The sequence below is a fragment of the Choloepus didactylus genome, chromosome 7, assembly GCF_015220235.1.
Source record: "Choloepus didactylus isolate mChoDid1 chromosome 7, mChoDid1.pri, whole genome shotgun sequence".
Taxonomy (NCBI): domain Eukaryota; kingdom Metazoa; phylum Chordata; class Mammalia; order Pilosa; family Megalonychidae; genus Choloepus; species Choloepus didactylus.
The window spans coordinates 511,537-531,460 of record NC_051313.1 but is presented as its reverse complement, the minus strand read 5'-3'; the positions used below and the strand labels follow the sequence as shown (position 1 = coordinate 531,460).

General features: G+C 47.8%; 1 protein-coding gene and 1 pseudogene across 3 annotated transcripts in view; both read left to right on the top strand.

The window, feature by feature from the left end:
- Positions 1-19,924, top strand: part of SAMD5 (sterile alpha motif domain containing 5) — a 521,996-nt gene that overhangs the window by 418,642 nt on the left and 83,430 nt on the right. Inside the window, exon 3 of one of the 3 annotated variants that reach the window (XM_037843637.1) lies at positions 1,972-2,141. The exons of the other annotated variants lie outside the window; for them this stretch is intronic. Within the exon in view, the coding sequence (XP_037699565.1) occupies positions 1,972-1,980 (9 nt within the window). The 3' untranslated portion in view covers positions 1,981-2,141. Of the gene's footprint in view, positions 1-1,971; positions 2,142-19,924 lie in introns of those variants that run through there. 3 annotated transcript variants of the gene reach the window in all.
- On the top strand, positions 4,474-7,588 carry LOC119539825 (annotated as a pseudogene).

The window sequence follows — 19,924 nt, the reverse complement described above, 5'->3', positions numbered from 1 at the left end:
TCCCCCTCCAAGGGGCAAACGAACTCCGTTACCTGCCTTTGTATGCGCATCGACCCCACTGTTGACGGTCATTTCAGGGTGCACCCGAGGCCTGTGGGAAGCACCAAGAAGGATGCGGGGCACAGGAAAGCCTGAGGTGGGCTTCTGAGTCCAGATCTGCTGCTCGAAACTTAGAGCAGGTGCTCGGCCCAGACCTCAGCCGTGCAGCAGCTGGAGCTGGGCTCATGCTTGCCTCGTGCCTCAGAGATGTGTCGTGAGAATCAGATGCACCAGAAAATCCCCAGCTCCCAGCACAAGCCGGTACCCTGTAAACCTTGGTGTTGTCCCTCGCCTTCCTCTCTTCCTTTGCACCCTGGCCTCATGGCTTCTCATTTCTTGTTTCTGTTCCTGCTCTCTTACCGAGTTGTTTGGCCTCCTTTGCAAGGACACAGTGCAGGGCTTGGGTTCTGTAGACAAACAGTTATGCTTTGCAGTTCCAAACCATTCAGATTTTAACAAAGTACTTCCACATACACTCATCTTACCTGCTCTTCTAAAAATGTGTTACGCTCTCTCAATCCCTGTTATCAAATTTTCCCTTGATCAGCCAGTTGCTGTATGTCACTGGAATCTAGAATGTTAACTCGGAGAATGCAAATGCAGTGTCAACATAAAACTCAGGAGACTGTGTTTTATGTGCTCATGTGTTTCATGCCATCAGCATATTGTAACAGCACTTTGAAAAAAGTTTAGGTGGATATTGGCTTCTGTTGCCTCTATCAAGATTTATTGGTTCAAGAGTTATTGATCACGGGCAAATCTCAGCCATTATTATGCCTTGAGGACAGATAAATCTCTATCAGCTGAACACGAATCAATATAATTATGCTTTGTTTATGCACATCTTTTTCTTAACCATATTGGGTTTTCAACCAAATCATGAAATATGAGAGAAGCTGCTAGGGCAGCGGCTCTGAGTTACTGAGCTGAGGATGCTTGTTCGGCAGCAGAGCCAATTGTCTCCAGCCTCACCTGCTGCAGCCTGGAGAACCGAGTACCCCTGCAAAGGCACTGACTCAGGTATACAAACACACCGTAGGATAGAAGGAAAGACTTTCAGAACTAGAAGAGGTTGCAGCAGCCGCATCCTACACTAGAAGAGGTGACGGAGAGGACCCCCAAACACACGGGGGTGGGCAACTTGCAGAAGGCCCAGGGGGTCTGTAATTATTTTAAACACTTCTCTATTAGATGCAAAAATTATATTTCAGCATTTCATTCTATATGGCCTAATCTTTGTCTTTTTGAAAAGCAACCATGTCGCCTTTGGTGAAATTGAAACTTTCAGTTCAATTTGAACTTTGGCCAAGCTGTATCTCCTGGCTAAGATGTACTCTGAATCTGACCTAATGCAAGATTTTTCCCTAAGTTTCAGCTTGATTCGGGTCTGTGTTGAGGCAACAAATCCTTTCGTGCTCGTTCATTATCCTGCAGGTCCTGCTGCATTTGTGCATTTGATCAGCATCCTTCTCTCTCTCAAGCGCAGGTGCCAAGAGAGGCTGGAGGAGGTGGCCCCGGGGTCTCGAGCACCCCAGGAGCCCACCCTGCTGGGCCTCCCTCCTGCCTCTGTCCCCGTCTCACATGCAGGCTCTTGTGTGAGGCTTTGTAACAAGCAATGCTGAAATTTTTTAAAAACATCCTGAAAACGATTTAATGGGATTTCTAGTTAGCACCAAGCACAAGGACAATTATGTGGGGGTGTGGTAATCATCAGGCAAGCCTGAACTCTTAGACACAGGAGCTCTTTTGTTTTCCTGCTGATCCCCCAGTTAAGTTCAAACTGCCCTTGTTTTTAGTGCCTTTTTATCTCCAGTTGACCCCGCAGATGCCCTTTTACTAACCTGGGCTGACTGTGGGTGTTCCCGGTGGAGACCAGAGATCTGCTTGTCCCAGAAGTCCGCGCTTTGTGATTTCATTGTGTTGTGTCTGCAGATGCTTTGATGAAACTGATCACAGTTGGCCGGGCAATTCCGTGGAGTACAAAGCCGGGTTCCAAAGAGGAAAGGACAGCCTTGCACACGTCCGTAACATTCGTTAGCAATGTTAACATTGTGAGAGAGGGGACTTGAAGAGTAGCCCTGAGAGGGGACATTGGGCCTCGCAAGAGCACATCCTCCTCAGCATGCTCAGGGCTCCTTTCAACGGAGCTTCCAAAACGCTCGGTGACGCTCAACGGGCACAGACCCAGGAGCCGCAGCATTTGCCACGCGGCTTTGTGAACGGGACTCGGGTCAGAGCACAGCGGGGGCCCCATGGAGGCCCGAGGGGGTGAGGGGGCACTGGGCTGCTGGGGGCCAGCCATTGGCACTCTGTGGGCCTTGGACCGCCAGCTCCTCTCTCTCTACCTGTGAGCTGCGTCCCACCTGACTCCTCTCTACCTGTGAGCTGTGTCCCACCTGACTCCTCTCTCTACCTGTGAGCTGCGTCCCACCTGACTCCTCTCTTTATCAGACAGCTGTGTCCAACCTGACTCCTCTCTCTACCTGTGAGCTGCGTCCCACCGACTCCTCTCTACCTGTGAGCCACATCCCACCTGACTCCTCTCTCTACCTGTGAGCCGCGTCCCACCGACTCCTCTCTCTACCTGTGAGCCGCGTCCCACCTGACTCCTCTCTCTACCTGTGAGCCGCGTCCCACCTGACTCCTCTCTCTACCTGTGAGCCGCGTCCCACCTGACTCCTCTGTCTACCTGTGAGCCACGTCCCACCTGACTCCTCTCTACCTGTGAGCTGTGTCCCACCTGACTCCTCTACATGTGAGCCGCGTCCCACCTGACTCCTCTCTACCTGTGAGCTGTGTCCCACCTGACTCCTCTACATGTGAGCCGCGTCCCACCTGACTCCTCTCTCTACCTGTGAGCCGCGTCCCACCGACTCCTCTCTTTATCAGACAGCCGTGTCCTGCAGGTGAGCATGGCTCTCATAGGAATTCAGTGGTGACAAAGTCATCGTGTGTCCAGGTGCAGCCGGAAGTTGGCTGCACAGGCCTGGCTCCTCTGCAGGCTTCTTGGTCAGGGCTCTGGTTCGTGTCTTCTCTTCTGCTTGCACATGCACTTGAGGCGGGGGTTGGAGCACGTCTCTCTCTGGAAGCAGCTAGGCCCACAGCCGTTTCCCACAGCCCCAGCCTCGCGTCTGTGAAAGCACTCCCGGAAGCCCGGCTTGGGGAGGGCCAAGCAGACCCCACGACAGACTTGGAAAGAGCGCGCCACTGCCCTTTATCAACAAACCATTCAGCAAAGCTCAGCGTCAGCAAGAGGCCCGGTTATTCCTGCTTTACTGAGCATGATATGGGACTGAAAGACGGTATTAAATGGATTATTAAGCTGAGGAAATGATGTCCCGTGTCTTTCACACCCACACCCTGTTCAAGACAAGCACTGTCCCAGTGAAAAGCTTCCGGAGATGTAGGTCCTTTATGCGGAAGCTGAATCTTTGAGGGCAAACGTTTTCCTTCCCGACTCCATGCGACAAAGGTGGAACCTTGGGGAGGTTCCTATTGTCTTCAATTATTTCATTCTTACATTAACATACAGAAAGGGAATAACATAAATTTCAAACACAAAACCCTTGCTTTTTCATGCCCCAAGAAGGGAAAAAGAATTCATTTAAAAATATAACTAATTTCTAGCACTCTTTTCACTATTTTTTGTAAATTTCTAGATGTCTCAGATTAAAACATAAGCAATGTGTTTAAATCTCACTTGGCTTAGGCTTCTGAAAATAAGTTATGCAATCAAGTCTCATTTATTTAAAAACCCAAAGATCTAACAGGATCAAATAATCATTTTCCATTCTTGAAACATGAAAATTGATATTCTTATAAAATGAAGACCAAACTACAGAATGGATTGGTGGAAAATATATACTTTACTGTACCATTTTTGAAGGTTGTAATTATTTTGATATGGTTGCTCTGCTAAACAAATAACATCAACCCAAGATATGGTGTGATGGTTAGGTTCATGTGACAACTTGGCCAGGTGATAGTACCCAGCTGTCTGGTCAAGCAAGCACTGGCCTAACCATTGCTGCAAGGACATTTGAGGCTGGTTAATAAACTGACAGGCTGGTTTATTAAATCATGTCAGTTGGCTGAAGCTGTGACTGATGACTCACCAAACGGTGTGCCTTCCACAATGAGAGAATGCAATTGGCTGGATTTAATCCAATTAATCAGTTGAAGAATTATAAGCAAGAGAGATAGAGGACCTTCACTTCTTCTTCGGCTGTCCAGTGAAGCATTTCCTGAGGAGTTCATCGAACATGTTCATCGAAGATCCCAGTTCATTTCCTGAGGAGTTCGTCAAAGTTGCCGGTTCGTTTCCTGAGGAGTTCATCGGATATCTTCCTTGGAGTTGACAGTTTGTTGACGGCTCTACAGAATTTGGACTCGTGCATATCCACAGTTGCGCGAGTCACTTTTACAATTTGATAATCAGAGACACCTCTCGTTGATTCTGTTTCCCTAGAGAACCCTAACTAATACATATGGTTATTGCAAGTGTTTAGAAGGCTCCAAGTTTTGTTTTTGGCAGCGTCAAGTCTATACACCCTGAATAGACCCTCCTTTTGAAAACAACTGAAAATGATGGATTTTTTTAAAAGCTTTCAGTGCTTAGGTGAGTTGGCAGGACTGTTGAAACTCCACAGATACCAAAAACTCCTGGAAGTAGGAACTGGAGATGTGAGCTGATCACTGCAGGCAGCATTTACCCTGGGAGTTTGCTCAAGTTGATCGTGAACTTGATGCCCGAGAGATGGACAGGACTGACCGAGAGGGACCCTCCCAGCCCAGCATCTCCTAGTAACACCTCCCACATCAGTGTAAAGGTGTCCTCGAGGTAACCCAGCTCCTCTGCACCCATCCACAGCCTGGGGAAGCAAAGAAAATTGCCTAGCTAGTTCGAGAAGAAAAATTTCCCCTGAGAACACTAAGCAAACACCAGACATTAGGCGGGTCCAGAAGCTTTGCAAAACTAAGATTGACAGCATATTAGATAGCTTAATGGAGAATGATGAAACTGAAAAATACATTAATTTTTTTCAGATTACAGAACAGAGAGGCAAGAAGGTGGAAAATATAAAAGACAAGTTTAGAGTCATGGAGCATAGAATAAGAAGGACTAACATTGGTCTAATCAGAGGCCAAGGAGGAGAGAGTATAAAGAATGGGGAATTTACTAATCCTCAGATCCAGGAAACCCTACAACCTCCAAATAGAATAAATAAATACACAGAAATCCATACTCAAAATGTCATAGTGAAACTGCAGAACAGGCAGGGAGAAAGGCCCTTTACGGCGAAGGAACCACAACCATATTGATAGCCTTTCTCTGAGCAGGAACAAGGAACCCAGATAGTGGGAGAACATCTCCGTGTGCTGAAAGCAAATAAGCCAGCCAACAACTGCACATGCCATTAAAATGCTTTTAAGACAGAAGGCAAAATATGCTTGTTAAATTGCACTTGGAAAGTTGTCCCTTTTATGTATATATGTTATATTCTACAATAAAAAAAAAAAAGAGAGAGAAAGAGAGAGAAGGCAGAATAAAGATAGCTTTAGAGAAACAAAGCTGAGAGTCTCCCACTCATGTTCCTCCACTGGAGAAATTCAGAAGGATGCACTTCAAGCCAAGGGAGCTGATTCCAGATAGAATGGCTGCACTTCAAGAAGCAACAGTGAATAAGAAAAGTGGTAAATTTTTAAATGACTTTATAAAAGAATAACAATAATCTCTTATATGGTAAAGATAGCCTAAAAGTTTGCTAAAATATACAATAATATCATTTAAGTCAGAAGCAGGGTGATCAGAGAGAAAGTGAAAGACCCTTATATTATTTGAGAAAGAGTAAATATATATAAATTTCAAACATTGTCAGTTAGGGATGCATGTAAAAATTTAGGATAACCATTAAAAGAGTAGACAAAGAACATACAACTGCCAAATTAATAGAAGAGAAAAATAGAATAAGAAAAGCACTCAAAATAAAAGAAGGCAAGAAAAGAGATGAATAAAAAATAGAAAAGAGAAAAATAGAAATAAATGCAAATATATGACATTATATGGACTAAATTCCCAGATAAAAGACAAAGATTGTTATTACATGCTTGTAAATATTGTTTAATAGAGACAACTAAAGAGTTACAAATAGGAAAAGTCGCAAGTCAATGATGAAAACAAAAGCAGCAGAAAATACCAAAAGAAAGTTAGTATAGCTCTATTAATATCAAATTAATTCAGCTTTTAAGACAAAATACATTCTAAAATTAAAGCATTGATAATGGAATGATAGAAGAGTCAGTTCATATATCTTTCTTCATAGCTGATGATAGATCAAGCAGACAAAAAAAAAGTCAGGATATAGATTTAAGCACAATTAACAAGCTTGATCTAAGGAATTGTATAGAATATTCTTCCCAACAAATTTATAAATATATATTGTTTTCTAGCATACAATAAACGTTTACAAAATTTAATCACATATCGGTTCATAGGATTAAAACCAATCTAAAAAAAAAATCAAGTGATTTGTGTCAAGAAGACCAAGTTCACTGATCACATTGCTATTCAGAAAGTAAAAAAGATCACCAAGCAAATCCCATATGTTTGGAAAGTCATAACTGCTTCTAAATATCCCATCAATCTAAGGATAAATACTAAAGTGATAGAGACAGATGATGATAGATGTTGGTGGGAACGTGGGTGTAAGGATGGATGGAGAGTAGATGGCTGGATGGATGGATGACAGAATAGATTTGACAAAATTTGTAACAGAATGATTACTCCCACTTATTAAAATTTGTGTGCTGTGACAAAAGTGACGCAAGGAAAAATTTAGAACTCAGTGTTCTTACCTTAGAAAAGAAAGACTGAAAAAACGAATGAGCAACTAACCTACAAAGTTGGAAAAGAACAACAGAATATCTCATTTGGGGTAGAAGGAAGGAAATAATTGTTAAAAAGCTGAGATTCATGAAATAGAAAAAAGATATAATAAAGATGATTAACTGAAACAAAACTTGAAAAACAGTTAATAAAATTGGCAAACCGGTAAGCTCATCCCGGCAAGATGACGGCGGCTGGAGTGGGCCATCTCAGGCGGGCTGGGTCGGCCTTGCTTTTGCGGAGCTGTCCGCCCCCACCTGGTCCATCACAGGAAGGTTGTTGATCATTATGAAAATCCTAGAAATGTGGGGTCCCTTGACAAGACATTTAAAAATGTTGGGACTGGATTAGTGGGGGCTCCAGCTTGTGGTGATGAAATGAAACTACAGATTCAAGTGGATGAAAAGGGGAAGACTGTGGCTGTCAGGTTTAGAACATTTGGCTGTGGTTCTGTGATTATCTCCAGCTCGTCAGCCACTGAATGGGTGAAGGGAAAACAGTTGAAGAAGGCTTGACCATCAAAAACAAAGATATCGCCAAGGAGTGCTGCCTTCCTCCTGAGAAACTGCACTGCTCCACGCTGGCTGAAGATGTGATCAAGGCTGCCGTGGCTAATAAAAACTGAAACAAGAGCCCAAGAAAGGAGAGACAGAAAAGGAATGAGCCCTGGCGAAGCCTCCAGCTGGTCACATCGGCTGTTTGCTCACCCTGTGCAGCCGCCTTAGATGTCCAGACGCACTTCGCACCACAATAAAAGAGCTGTGAGATTACGCACAGTATTTGCTATTGATGTTACGGCTATAGTGCAAGTGAAATGCACAATTTAATTGTTCTGAATCCTATGGTTTCATTCAGTCCACTTTTATTGACTTAACCCAGTTAATGTGTATTTTGAATTGTGTGTATGGCCTCAAAACTGAAATCAGTAACCAAGTCTCAAGTGCTTGGTAGCCTTTGATGTGAAGTGCACAGAAAACTAATTTTACCTAAATCTGTTGGGGGGAGATTACCAATAGAATGCCTTGGTATGATTATTTGATAGAACCCAATTATTGTACATAAAATAGATCTGCATATATGTACTATAATGAATAAAAGAATGTAAGACAATGAAAAAGAATTGGCAAACTTAGGGCACAATGATTAAGAAAAAAGTGGCAGAGAAGGGATACATATACAAAACTGGGAAGGGTAGAAGAATGTGTCAGCCTATGCAGAAATTAAAACTAATAATATGAGAATATTAAGAATTATACACCAATAAATTGGAAAAATTAAGTGAAGCAGATAATCTACCCCACCCCACACCATCCCCAAATAACTAAGCAATCTGATACAAGAAGATACCGAAACCAAAAAATTGCTTTATCAGGAAAGAAATTGAGTAAGTAGTTAAGTCTCCAGGAAAGAAAATTCTAGCTCAAATGGTTTCAGGGGCAAATTCTACAAAGCATCCAAGAAATAAATAATTTCAATCATGCATAAACAATTCATGATATATTAAAAGAGGCACACTCCCCAACCATTTTATGAAGCTCTGATAACCTAGCTACCTGGTTATGAGGGAGGAATAATTATAGACTAAACCCTCTCATGGATATAGATTTAAACAAATATTAACTGTCAATCCAGCAATGTGTAATAAAAGGGTAATACTTCATGATGAGAATGTTGTGTCCCAAGAAAACAAAGTTTGATTAATGTTAGAGCATTAATGTGATTTACCACATAAATGAATTTTTAAGAACTTACTTGATCAGTTGAACACATTTATTTTTAAAAAACCTTACATTTTACAGAGAACTAACCAAACATTAATTTTTATTTAAAATATAAAGGACAACAGGATCTTAGTGCTTGGACTATGAACAGTAAATCCCAAATTTGTCCAAACACTGCCTGCCCATTTGATGTGTTACACATCCTTTCCTCTGCTTGAGAAAGAGAAATAAGTGTCTTAGGAGAACCTGCAGATGCAACGGGCTCGTGGAGACCGAGTCACTTGTCAGGACTAATATCGGACAGTGACGCTGATTACCCGGCATCTCACACTTTCAGGAAATGGAAATATGCTTCTCCAGTATTAAAAATATTATCTTTCTTCCCCATATTTTGCTTGAAAATAGTTAAGTTTAATTTTTAAGTTAATTAACTTTAATATCAACAAATGTGCTTTTTTGACACTTTCTTTTCTCAATAAATTCCAGAGGCTCACACATGTCATCACCGTCATCTTTGTCCCTGCTGACAGTTTGCAGCACCTCTGAGGAATGCATTTGGCTCAGATAGACAGAATCCAGGCTGGGAAACCCATGAGCTAGACCAACAAGGGGAGGGTACCTGTGAGGAGGCAAGCAGTGCTTCAGATCACAAAAGTCACTCGCTTTCATTTCAGTCATTCGGCCGATTTTTTATACACAAATAGAGTTTAGAGTTGAGCCACATATTAAATTTCCCCCAAGAAAGGAAGTAATGCAAGTCAAACTACAAGTGGGACTTACTCTCTGAAAACGCAAAAGAAAAACCGTATGTATTCGACTGTGCTTTATGCTCAAATTCACCAGCAGCGCCGGGGAGAGAAGATGAGGCCGAGCGGAAGGCACTGCCCGCAGCTCATTTTGTGCTTATTTGTCTCCGGTAACAACACTGGCCCATCGAGTGTGACCCAGGCAGAGCAGCGGTTTGCTCGGGAGAAGATTGGGGATGTTAAGTGCTGAGACTGATGAGCCACTTCTCCCGAAAAACCCATTTGTCCTTTAATTCATGAGGAACCCCGCCCGGATGTTTGACTATCAGCACACAACCTCTCAGATTCAACTGGAGTGACATCTGGGTTGCTCAAGTTTCTGAATTTTGATGAATTACCTCTTAAATTCACAAGCAGAAGTAACTTCCAAAAAAGTACTAAAAGAATAACTTTTCCCATTTACCCTTCACGTGTAAACTGAATTTTACATCATTGGAAAAAGGAATTATGTACCATGAAGTTTCACTTCCCGGGAATGCTGCGCCATGAGCTCAGTGTGCTCCCCAGGGGCCTCTGCCGGAGGGGAGGAGGGGGGCGGGGACGAGACCCCACCACAGGGGAGGAGGGGACGAGACCCCACCACAGGGGAGGAGACCCCACCACAGGGAGGAGGGGTGCAGGGACGAGACCCCACCACAGGGGAGGAGACCCCACCACAGGGAGGAGGGGTGCGGGGACGAGACCCCGCCTTCGGCCCTGCAGCTGGAGGGAGCCCTGGGCGTGGGGTCTCCATCCCCCCGCAGTGGGGAGCAGGTAGGAGCTGACCCGAAAGGGCTGTGGGAGTGAGGAGGTTGAGGGAGTTGGGGCACTCGCTGGGTGTTTCCCAGTGAGGGACACTGATGTTCAGCCGACTGGGGCATGAGGGCCTGGGGGCGGGTGGGGGCCTGAGAAGGAGTCTGAGCCCCAGGACCTGATGGCCGAAGGGCTGGGACCCTCGGGGATGAGCCTGAGGTGGGGGTGGTGGCCAGGGAGGCTGCGGCCGCCGTCGGGAGTGCCCAGGTCCTGTCGGGAATGCCCAGGTCCCGGCGAGCCCTGGAGTGTGCGGGGAGGTCAGCGCAGGACACGGCGCCTGGGAGCGAGCAGGCCAGGGCCGGGGGGGCCAGGACACTGGGGACCCTCTGCGTGGATAAGAAAATCCCCAGGATTAGGACAGGAGCAGTTCTGTGGGCGGTGAGCAGGAGGGAGGATCGTGGAGACTAAGGAGGTACCCAGGGGCTGGTGGACAACTGCAGGGGATGTGGGGGTGGAGAAGGGGCACTCGCCTGGGAGCCCAGTGGGAGGGCTGTGGGAGCCCCCCGGGTGAGGGCAGAGCCGCGCTCCGAGGGACAGACGCCCAGGGGACATGGGGCCGAGGGCTCTGAGTGGGATTCAGAGCACAGGGCGAGGGGCCCAGGGACAGCGACATGGCGACACCGGCCAGTCTCATGGCCAGAGAGGCACCTGCCCCAACGCTGCCCCTCAGTCGGCTCCCCTGGTGGTGAGTGACGCCAGCTCTGGATCTGTACACGCCGCTGCCGTGTGCCCCAGCTTTGCAGAGAGAACTCATCTGTGGTCCTGTCTGCACGTGTGCTCAAGGAGCCCTCGGGAGCAGGGCTGAGACCCCCAAATCGCCCTGCCCCACGCAGATATAACGGCCAGTTCTGTTTCGCAGCGGCCTGTTTGTCAGGGTCAGTGTGGAAGGGGCATGGACTCGGGGGAGATTTCCCTGCAGCAGGTGGAGGCCGTGTGTGGTGCTGCGGGCACCCTGGACCCAGCTCATGCCCGCACTCCCTAGACTGGCCTCTGCCTCGTCCAGCTCCTTCTCTGTCATCCGCTCTGCCGTTCAGGTCACCGTGCCCGGTTCACACCCGCACGAGCCTTTCCTCTGCAACCAAGTCAGCGGAACGCACTGACCCTTCACACGATGCCGCTGTTATCGTCAGCCCGTGTAAGTTGGAGGCATTTTAAAAATCTGCTTCTGTTGAGAGGTAGTGGGGGCCCGAGTCAAGTACCTTTGATTTATTACTAATCACATTCTGATAATTTATTGGAAGGAGGGAGAATAAGTTGGGTAACTTTGGCAACATGCATGAATAGAATTGATGATGGAGGAGAAACCTTATTATAAATAGCCTTGAAACTGGCATGTATTTGAATGGGATTAAAGACATTTATCAGCAGTAAGGGCGACAGTTCACAGTTGATTTGCTTGGCCATTCAGCTATCTGAATATGATGAGATCTCTCTAACTCAGCTTCCACTACTCATCTCAAAATTCATAGTTGAAATGCCCACAAGCAGTAAGATTGTCATTAAAAACCAACTTCAGCAAAAAAAAAAGAATGTCAGCAGAAATGCAAAGTTCTAAGTTTAATTTGAAAAATTATGATGCAGGATTTTGAACTGTCTGAAGTGTACTTGCAGATTCATTCTCTCTATATAAATGCATGTGTATATGTATACACACATATACTCACATACATAGACAAAAGCACACGTATTACATATATGTGTATATGTATGTTTATGAGTATATGTATATATGTGTACATATGGATGTGTGTATGTGCATGATTATGGGTGTGATGCATGTATGTTTATGTATGTACATTGGTATACATATATGTGTGTGTATGTATGTTTATGGGTGTACATGTATGTGTATATACTGATGTGTGCATGTGCATGATTAGGGGTGTAATGTATGTAGGTGTGTATATGTATGTTTATGGGTGTGTATATATATATATGCGTGTGTGTCTGTATGTGTGTATATATTTGGGAGGGGAAACCTACAGAGGTTAGCCACTGTTTTAAGCTTGTGGCATCACTGGCCGCCTCTAAGGTACATTACACATAATAACACCTTAAAAGCTGCTAAAGCTACAAAAGTGAATAAGTGAGAGATGGGAGTTGACTAGTTGTTCAGTCACCTATTGCTGTGCGAACAAATCACCCCAAAGCTAAGTGACCAAAACTGGTGTCTTGTGGGCTAGTCTGCAGGCAGCTCTCACCTGGGGTTTCAGGCAGGTGTGGCCGGCAGTGGGGAGGCTAGAGGCTCGTCCGGGGCAGCCCACCCCTCCGGCAGTTGGTGCTGCACCTGCTGGGACCTGGGCTGGTGCGGGGGGCTGCGACCCCTGGTGCAGCTGTGACCCCCAGTGCAGCCGCGCCCTCTGGGCCTCCGCGCCACGTGACAGCCGGGTTCCAGGAGAGACTGGCCGGTCTCCTGGTGACTGGCTCTCGGAAGTGTGTGGCACCTCTTCTCCTGGGTCACAGGCCACCCAGGCTCGGGGTCAGGGCCATGGACCCACCTCTCCAGGTGTAGAGGAGCCGCACCACGTGCTGCAGCAGCTCGGAGAGCACAGCTGCCACCCGCGTGGCCACCCCGAGGCACTGGCGCTTGCCAAGGATCATTAGCAACTTGTCAGGGGACCCGAAAGGAACCTCCCGCTTCTCCTGACCCTCAGCCCGTAGCTCCAAGCTCTCGGTTAAACCACTTGTCTCAAACAACAGGGTCAACGGGAGGGAAGGAAGGGGATGACTCATGCGTGGAATGAGTTTGGTTTCCCCGTTTTAAGGTGGGAAAGGCGTATCGGCATGGGGCCACCCCAGTGAGCCTCATCAGGTGGGCGACCAGGGAGAGCCACTGGCAGGGGCGTCTCCTTAATGCAGCCCTGTTCTCTGCCTTCCCCAAATCACCATGACGAGCCCACTGGTCAGAGAAAAACTCAGCCTCTTGCTCCTAATCCCGATGAGAGTCCTTGAAGTCAGTGTTGGTCCGTGTGGTTCAAATGCTCATAATTTCCGTCTATCAGATTTTATTTGAAGCCTGGTCTGAGAGAAGCAGCTGTGAAAGAGACCCCTGGACACAGACACCTCTGGGCACCCCAGGCTCACACCAGCTGGGGACACTCGGCTCGGAGGGGGCTGCAGGGTCGGCTCTCGCCAAGCCGCTGGCAGCACCAGTGAAACAACCCCCGCTTCCAAGCTCGAGTGGCTCAGCATCTCAGCATCGAGAAAAGGCTTCCTTCCTGTGCAGCCTCTTTGGAGACGTATGGGGGACCCAAATCAGAAAATGTTCTGGGCGTGCGGCGCCAGTTCCCCAGACCTGAAGACGACAGCCACGCCCGTGCCCACGAGCTGGCTCCTTCACCTCAGGGCCGCTCCGTCTCTCAGTGCCCGTAAGGAAGAGTGGGACGCCCTTGAATTAAGTTCCAGGCTAAAACCTCCTTCCGAACTCCACCAGCATTTCGTAAACCTCCTCCCTCCCTCCTCTCCCCCTGCCCTCCGGAACTCCTGAGCGGGAAGAGGGGTGAAGAGGGAGGAGCGGAGAACCTGGGACAGGGTCGCCGAGAGCGCTGGCCCGGGAGTCAGGGCCCTGCACCAGCCACAGCTCGGCCGTGGCAAATCTCTAAACCGCCCTCAACCCAAGTTTTTTCATAATTAATAAGGAAATAGTAATTTCTTTCTTCACAGTGGTATCAGTGTCTCCTCATAGAATTTTTGGTTAAGATACACCACTGGCTAGTGTCACAGGCTCGGTGCAGGCCCTGGAGCAGTGTACCGGGCAAGTGTGAATCTTGCAGTGGTGGCACAGGTGGGAAGTGGGCAGGTGGGAAGTGGGCAGGTGGGAAGTGGGCAGGTGGGAAGTGGGCAGGTGAGAAGTGGGAAAGTGGGAAGTGGGCAGATGGGAAGGTGGGAAGTGGGCAGGTGGGAAGTGGGCAGATGGGAAGTGGGAAGGTGGGAAGTGGGCAGGTGGGAAGTGGGCAGATGAGAAGTGGGAAAGTGGGAAGTGAGCAGGTGGGAAGTGGGGAGGTGGGAAGTGGGAAGGTGGGAAGTGAGAAGGTGGGAAGTGGGAAAATGGGAAGTGGGCAGATGGGAAGTGGGAAGTGGGCAGGTGGGAATTGGGCAGATGGGAAGTGGGAAAGTGGGAAGTGGGCAGGTGGGAAGTGGGCAGATGAGAAGGTGGGAAGTGGGCAGGTGGGAAGTGGGCAGATGGGAAGTGGGAAGGTGGGAAGTAGACAGATGGGAAGTGGGAAAGTGGGAAGTGGGCAGGTGGGAAGTGGGAAGGTGGGAAGTGGGAAAGTGGGAAGTGAGCAGGTGGGAAGGTGGGAAGTGGGAAAGTGGGAAGTGAGCAGGTGGGAAGTGGGCAGGTGGGAAGTGGGAAGTGGGCAGGTGGGAAGTGGGCAGGTGGGAAGTGGGCATATGGGAAGTGGGAAGGTGGGAAGTGGGAAAGTGGGAAGTGAGCAGGTGGGAAGTAGGAAGGTGGGAAGTGGGAAGTGGGCAGGTGGGAATTGGGCAGATGGGAAGTGGGAAGTGGGCAGGTGGGAAGTGGGAAAGTGGGAAGTGAGCAGGTGGGAAGTGGGAAGGTGGGAAGTGGGAAGTGGGCAGGTGGGAAGTGGGCAGATGGGAAGTGGGAAAGTGGGAAGTGGGCAGATGGGAACTGGGAAGATGGGGAGGTGGGAAGTGGGCAGGAAGGCTTGCGCCAGCCCCAGCTGCTTCCACCCACAAACCGCCGAGCGGGGTTCTCAGTCATGTGCCGTCACGGCCACCACATCACACTCTGATTCAGAGGTTGTTTTTCTCCCTAAAGGAAAAAAAAAAGGCAGAGCCTGTGACATCCCACTTCCCTCTCCCCAGGCACGGCTTTTTGCTGTTTCTGGAGGCCTCTAGGCTTTCACACCCCACGCGGTGCCCGCCCACCCCTCTTCCTTCGCCTGGGCCCCGGCTCCACCCCACCCTTCTTCCTGGTCACCCAAGGCCGGTGGGACAGCTCAGAGGGGCCCCCAAAGACCACCGTGCTGTGTGCCCGGACGTCAGGGACCTACGCTTTTTTCTCAAAGGCATGCAGTTTCAAATTCAAAAGGCCTTAACCGGAAATCTGCAGTGTGCCTAGTGCTCACATTCTGGCCTAACTCTATTTATTGCTTTTTGAGGGCTTGTTTTAAAGAAAAATGCAGCCAGAGCGGCAGCGCCAGGCCCCCGTCCAGGGAGCTGCCTCCTCACCCGGGGCAGCCAGGTGCCTTCGGGCTCCCCTGGAACAGGCAGGCTCCCTCCTGCGTCCGCCCACCATGTCACCGGGCAGCGGCCCCTGCAGGAGACAGGCCGGCGCGGGTCAGCGCAACCTGTGCACCCTCGGCCGGGAGCCCTGGGGGGCATCGGAAGCTCTCGCCGCAGGAACCGCAGGCTGCTTGCAGCCCTCGAGGGGACACCTTGATTTCCATCCACCTGGCCGGCTGCTGGGCCCCTGGCAAACTTGCCAGCAGGAGTGCAGGCCAATAAGAGAACGTGCTCAGGTGTGGGGTTTCCTCCAGAAAGATTTTACCCCTTATTAATTTTACTAATTTGTAAGAAAAACAGAAGGAAGAAAAGGGTCCTTCCTACAGTAATGAGCACAAGTGTATTTGACTTTATAAGGGACAATATTTTTACTGAAAACAATTAACATTGTATCTATTCCATTTGCTACTTGGCCTTAATTTCTCAATAGCAAATTTTGTAATATGTTTTTCTTACTTTTTTTCCTGTTGCATGGTATTTATGCTATCCCTGTTAAAAGTTTGAAACACAACCTTCTGCTACAATGTTTCCCTTTGTGGTTCCCACGCCCCCACCCCCATTGCCTTTGGCAGAAACAAAGTAACTGGAATAAACGCCCCCAACTGTGGCAAGGTCTCCCGGCAGGACCCGGGCCCGGTCCTCGGAACAGGCCTGACTTCTCCCACCAGCCACACGCCACCGTCCTGCGTGCCTCTATTTCTTTGCACATTTAAAGTGTTCTCTTACCTAATTAATCACCTGGCACCACCCTGGTGTTAAAAGCTGATACTTCCCTTCCAGGCTGGGGAACTAGAGAGATACGGAGAGGCCTGTGTTCATGGATATTTGTTCGATGCCTTGATTAGCGATTTTTTCAAGGATAATTGCTATCCATTTCTAGTTTCTCCTATAGTTCCTACTTGGGATTTATCTCCTTAGGTTGCCATTGGAGTAAATAAAACGTGCGTGAGTGTACATGTGTGGGCACATGGGGGCATGTGTTGCACATGGGGTATGTGTGGGCATGTGTTGCATGAGTGTGCGTGCATTACATGTGTATGTCATTGTTGCAATGTGCCCATGTTGCGTGTGTGTGGAATGTGTTGCATGCGTGCATTGTTGCAAATGCTTGTGTCATGCTTGCACAGGTATGTATGTGTGTGCGTGTTGCATGTGTGCTCACGCGTGTGCATGTGTGGGCATGTGCGGGCATGTGTTGCACATGGGGTATGTGTGGGCATGTGTTGCATGAGTGTGCATGCATTACACGTGTATGCCATTGTTGCACATGTGCCCATGTTGTGTGTGTGTGGAATGTGTTGCATGTGTGCATTGTTGCAAATGCTTGTGTCATGCTTGCACAGGTATGTACGTGTGTGCGTGTTGCATGTGTGGGCACGTGTGGGCATGTGTCCCTTGTAGCACACTGAGACGCATTTGGAATGAGAGAGCACTCCCTGCTGTTCTGTGCGGTCCTGCTTTAGCAGAGCAGCCAGTAGGGGAACCTGTGGGCCCCTGTGGACCTCTTAGAAGTTATTCATTAGAATCACTGTCAGAAACCCAGAGCTGCTCGGCTGTCAACACTGTTTCCATAGAACATGCCCAAGGAGCCGGAAGAGGACGGGAAAATTGTGCTGTCATAAGAACAGCTGCCCCGAGCTGAGCCCCCGCCCCCCACTCACTTCTTCTTTCCGGGAGCTTGAGCCGTGGGGAAGTTATGAAGAAGGAGGAAAAAGAAGGCCAAACCTCATGAGTTTCCATAGTCATGAGCCCTAATTACAAAACGCATTTCTAGATCCCAGGGCTGCAGAGGGAAGAGGTCCTGCTGGGGGCCTCTTTGGGGCCGCGGGTTAGAAAACTGCCCTCGGAGAAGACCCCCGGCTGGGAGCGTCTCAGACCCACCGTGCGAAGCCCGCGGCCCTGGGCGGGGACCGGGGGCGGAGCGTGTGTCCTGGGGCCCCGAGGCCCCCGAGGCAGCGCCCGCCCCCACAGGTGCCCTCCCGCTTGAACGCAGGCGTGGGGTGGGGGGCGCGGCCGCAGTTCCCCGCGTGCGGACCCTCCGTTCCCCGCAGTCGCGGCAGAGCAGCGCCGCTTGCATAGCGACTGAGCGGAGCCGGTAGTTCAGGTGATGATGTGACGACACATGACTCTGCAGCCTCCTGACTGAAAAACCGCCAAAGCAAGAGACGATGGGGCAGAGTTGGGATTGAAAGGGCCTAAGGGGATGTCGTATGCTATGAGGATCTTAAAAGCTTCGAATGCCGTGTTATTCCCGGGATGCTCTTGCTGCTGAAACTATTGGATTCATTTTCTGCTCAACAAGTTTTGCCTTTAACACCATCTTTCTGTGTGTCTGAGACCCACAATAATTTATTTTACTTTTTTCTGAATGAAATACTGGGTCAACAATTCATCTTACAGGCATCCTCTTTCTTTATGCTCCATCAGTATAGTTAGTATCATCACATAGTAAACAAATTTATGAATCCTTATGTTATTCTTTTCTGTTTAAGAGTAATTACAGACTGTATCCTAGAAGACAAGTATCATCTTTTGCTTCTATAAGTATATTTTATACTCTTAAAATGAAGATGTCGCCCCTGGACATTTTCATGGCAAGGAATCCACTAAATAAAACTTAGAAATACAGTAAACCTCTTAAATAACAGCAGTAATTGTCACAAGCAACATCTTGTATGGACAATCCCACCTCCCCCTACCTTGTAGGTTCTGTAACAGCAGAGATCTTGTCTGGTCAGCACGTGGCTCTGTCTCCAGGTACATGACAGGTGTGCAAGGGGGGGAGTGGATGGTGGGTGGGTGGGCAAGCTGACGGATGAATGGATGGATGGATGGATGATGGTGGATGGATAGATGGATAGATGGGTAGATGGATGGATGGATGAGAGGATGGGTGGAAGGATAGGTGGGTGAGTGGATGGGTGGGTAGATGGATGGATAGGTAGATGATGGATGGGCAGGTGGATGGATGGACAGGTGGATAGACAGACAGGTGTGCAGGAAAAGTAGACAAGTAAATGGTTTTGGTTTGGGGGTGTGCTTTGTGAGCCTAGGCTTGAATCAGGCTGTTTTAAATTGTGGAGCATCACAAACATATCCTAAAAGTCTGGGTTCTGCTGTTTGTGCACAGAAGTGGAAGCCTGGAGGAGACAAACACTGCTTCCCATTAAGGGAAGCTTATTTTTGGCTTAGAAAATGAACTAAAATTTGAAATTGCTTTCCCCAAAATGGTTGCAGTCTTATTTGGAGAACAAATAAAAAATGCAGAAAATTCCCTGAATCTGATTCCCAATTGAAAGGGGCCCTTCCTTTGGAGGGAGAGCTCTCTAGATGGAAATAGACACCAGGTAAAAGAGCCGGCGGCTGTTACCACGGGCCTGTGCTGGCGGCCTTTGCCGTGTGTTTGAGAGGACGGATTCCTTCCACGCGGCCTCAAAAAGAACTTGGTTAGCTCCATCACAGGAAGGCTAAGCATAGGGCTGGGAAGAGGAAATTATGCATTATTCTGCTGAGTTTATTAATATCTGGGCAGAGAGGAATGGGTTCTTTTTATAGTTAGGCATCATTTTAGCATGCACAGGATAGCTCGTGGCTTTACAGAATCAGAAATGAACGTAGCTGTCCCTTAATGGGAGCAATTTCCCTTCATATTTCTCGCAGCCTCGTCCCCAGGAGCGGCAGATGGGTATGTGACAGCAATACAGATTCAGAGCTGGGCCTCTGGGCAGCCGCCTGTTGGTGCAGGATTTGCTATGTGGGTCAGAGAAACAGCTGGTGACTCACAATGTGTTGTACAAAACACCTTTTAAATGTTTTGTTGTTTCCAGCTATGATATAGTGAGTCACTTAAAATATCTTTTTCTTTGTACATCTGTTGATGGAACAAAATCCTGTAAAGCAACTGCTAAAAATATAATACCAATTTAAGCTAATGACTGTGGGATTCTGAGGCTTATAAGTGGCTGGAAATAAACCTCTGCTTCAATGTACATTTTTTAAAATTTTAAAGTTTTACCCAAGGAAGATGTTTATTTGAAATTGAGTCCTGAGATTGCCTGTAAAACCTAAGTGTGTGTAAAGCAAACAACCCTTGTGGATTATTCTGAATGCTGGGAAAAAGAGAACTTTTACCCATGATTTTGCTGAGTTGCAGGATGGCATTATTTGTTTCCAGTGAATGTTATTTGCATGACAGAATTTTGGAGTCTCTTCTCCATTTTGGTTTGCTTGAGTTCTTTTTTCCCATAAAATATGAATAACAGTTCCCTTGAACATAAAATTGCATTTATGTTTTTGGGAAATAGTCGATAGTTTTTAACTCCAGAAACTACACTTCTTCCCCTTGCTTGGATGTTTTGGGTTTGACTTTTATTTTCCCATATCTTGGTTTTTTATTTGTTAGCTTGAGGTTTTGTTCTTGCTCACCCTTTTTT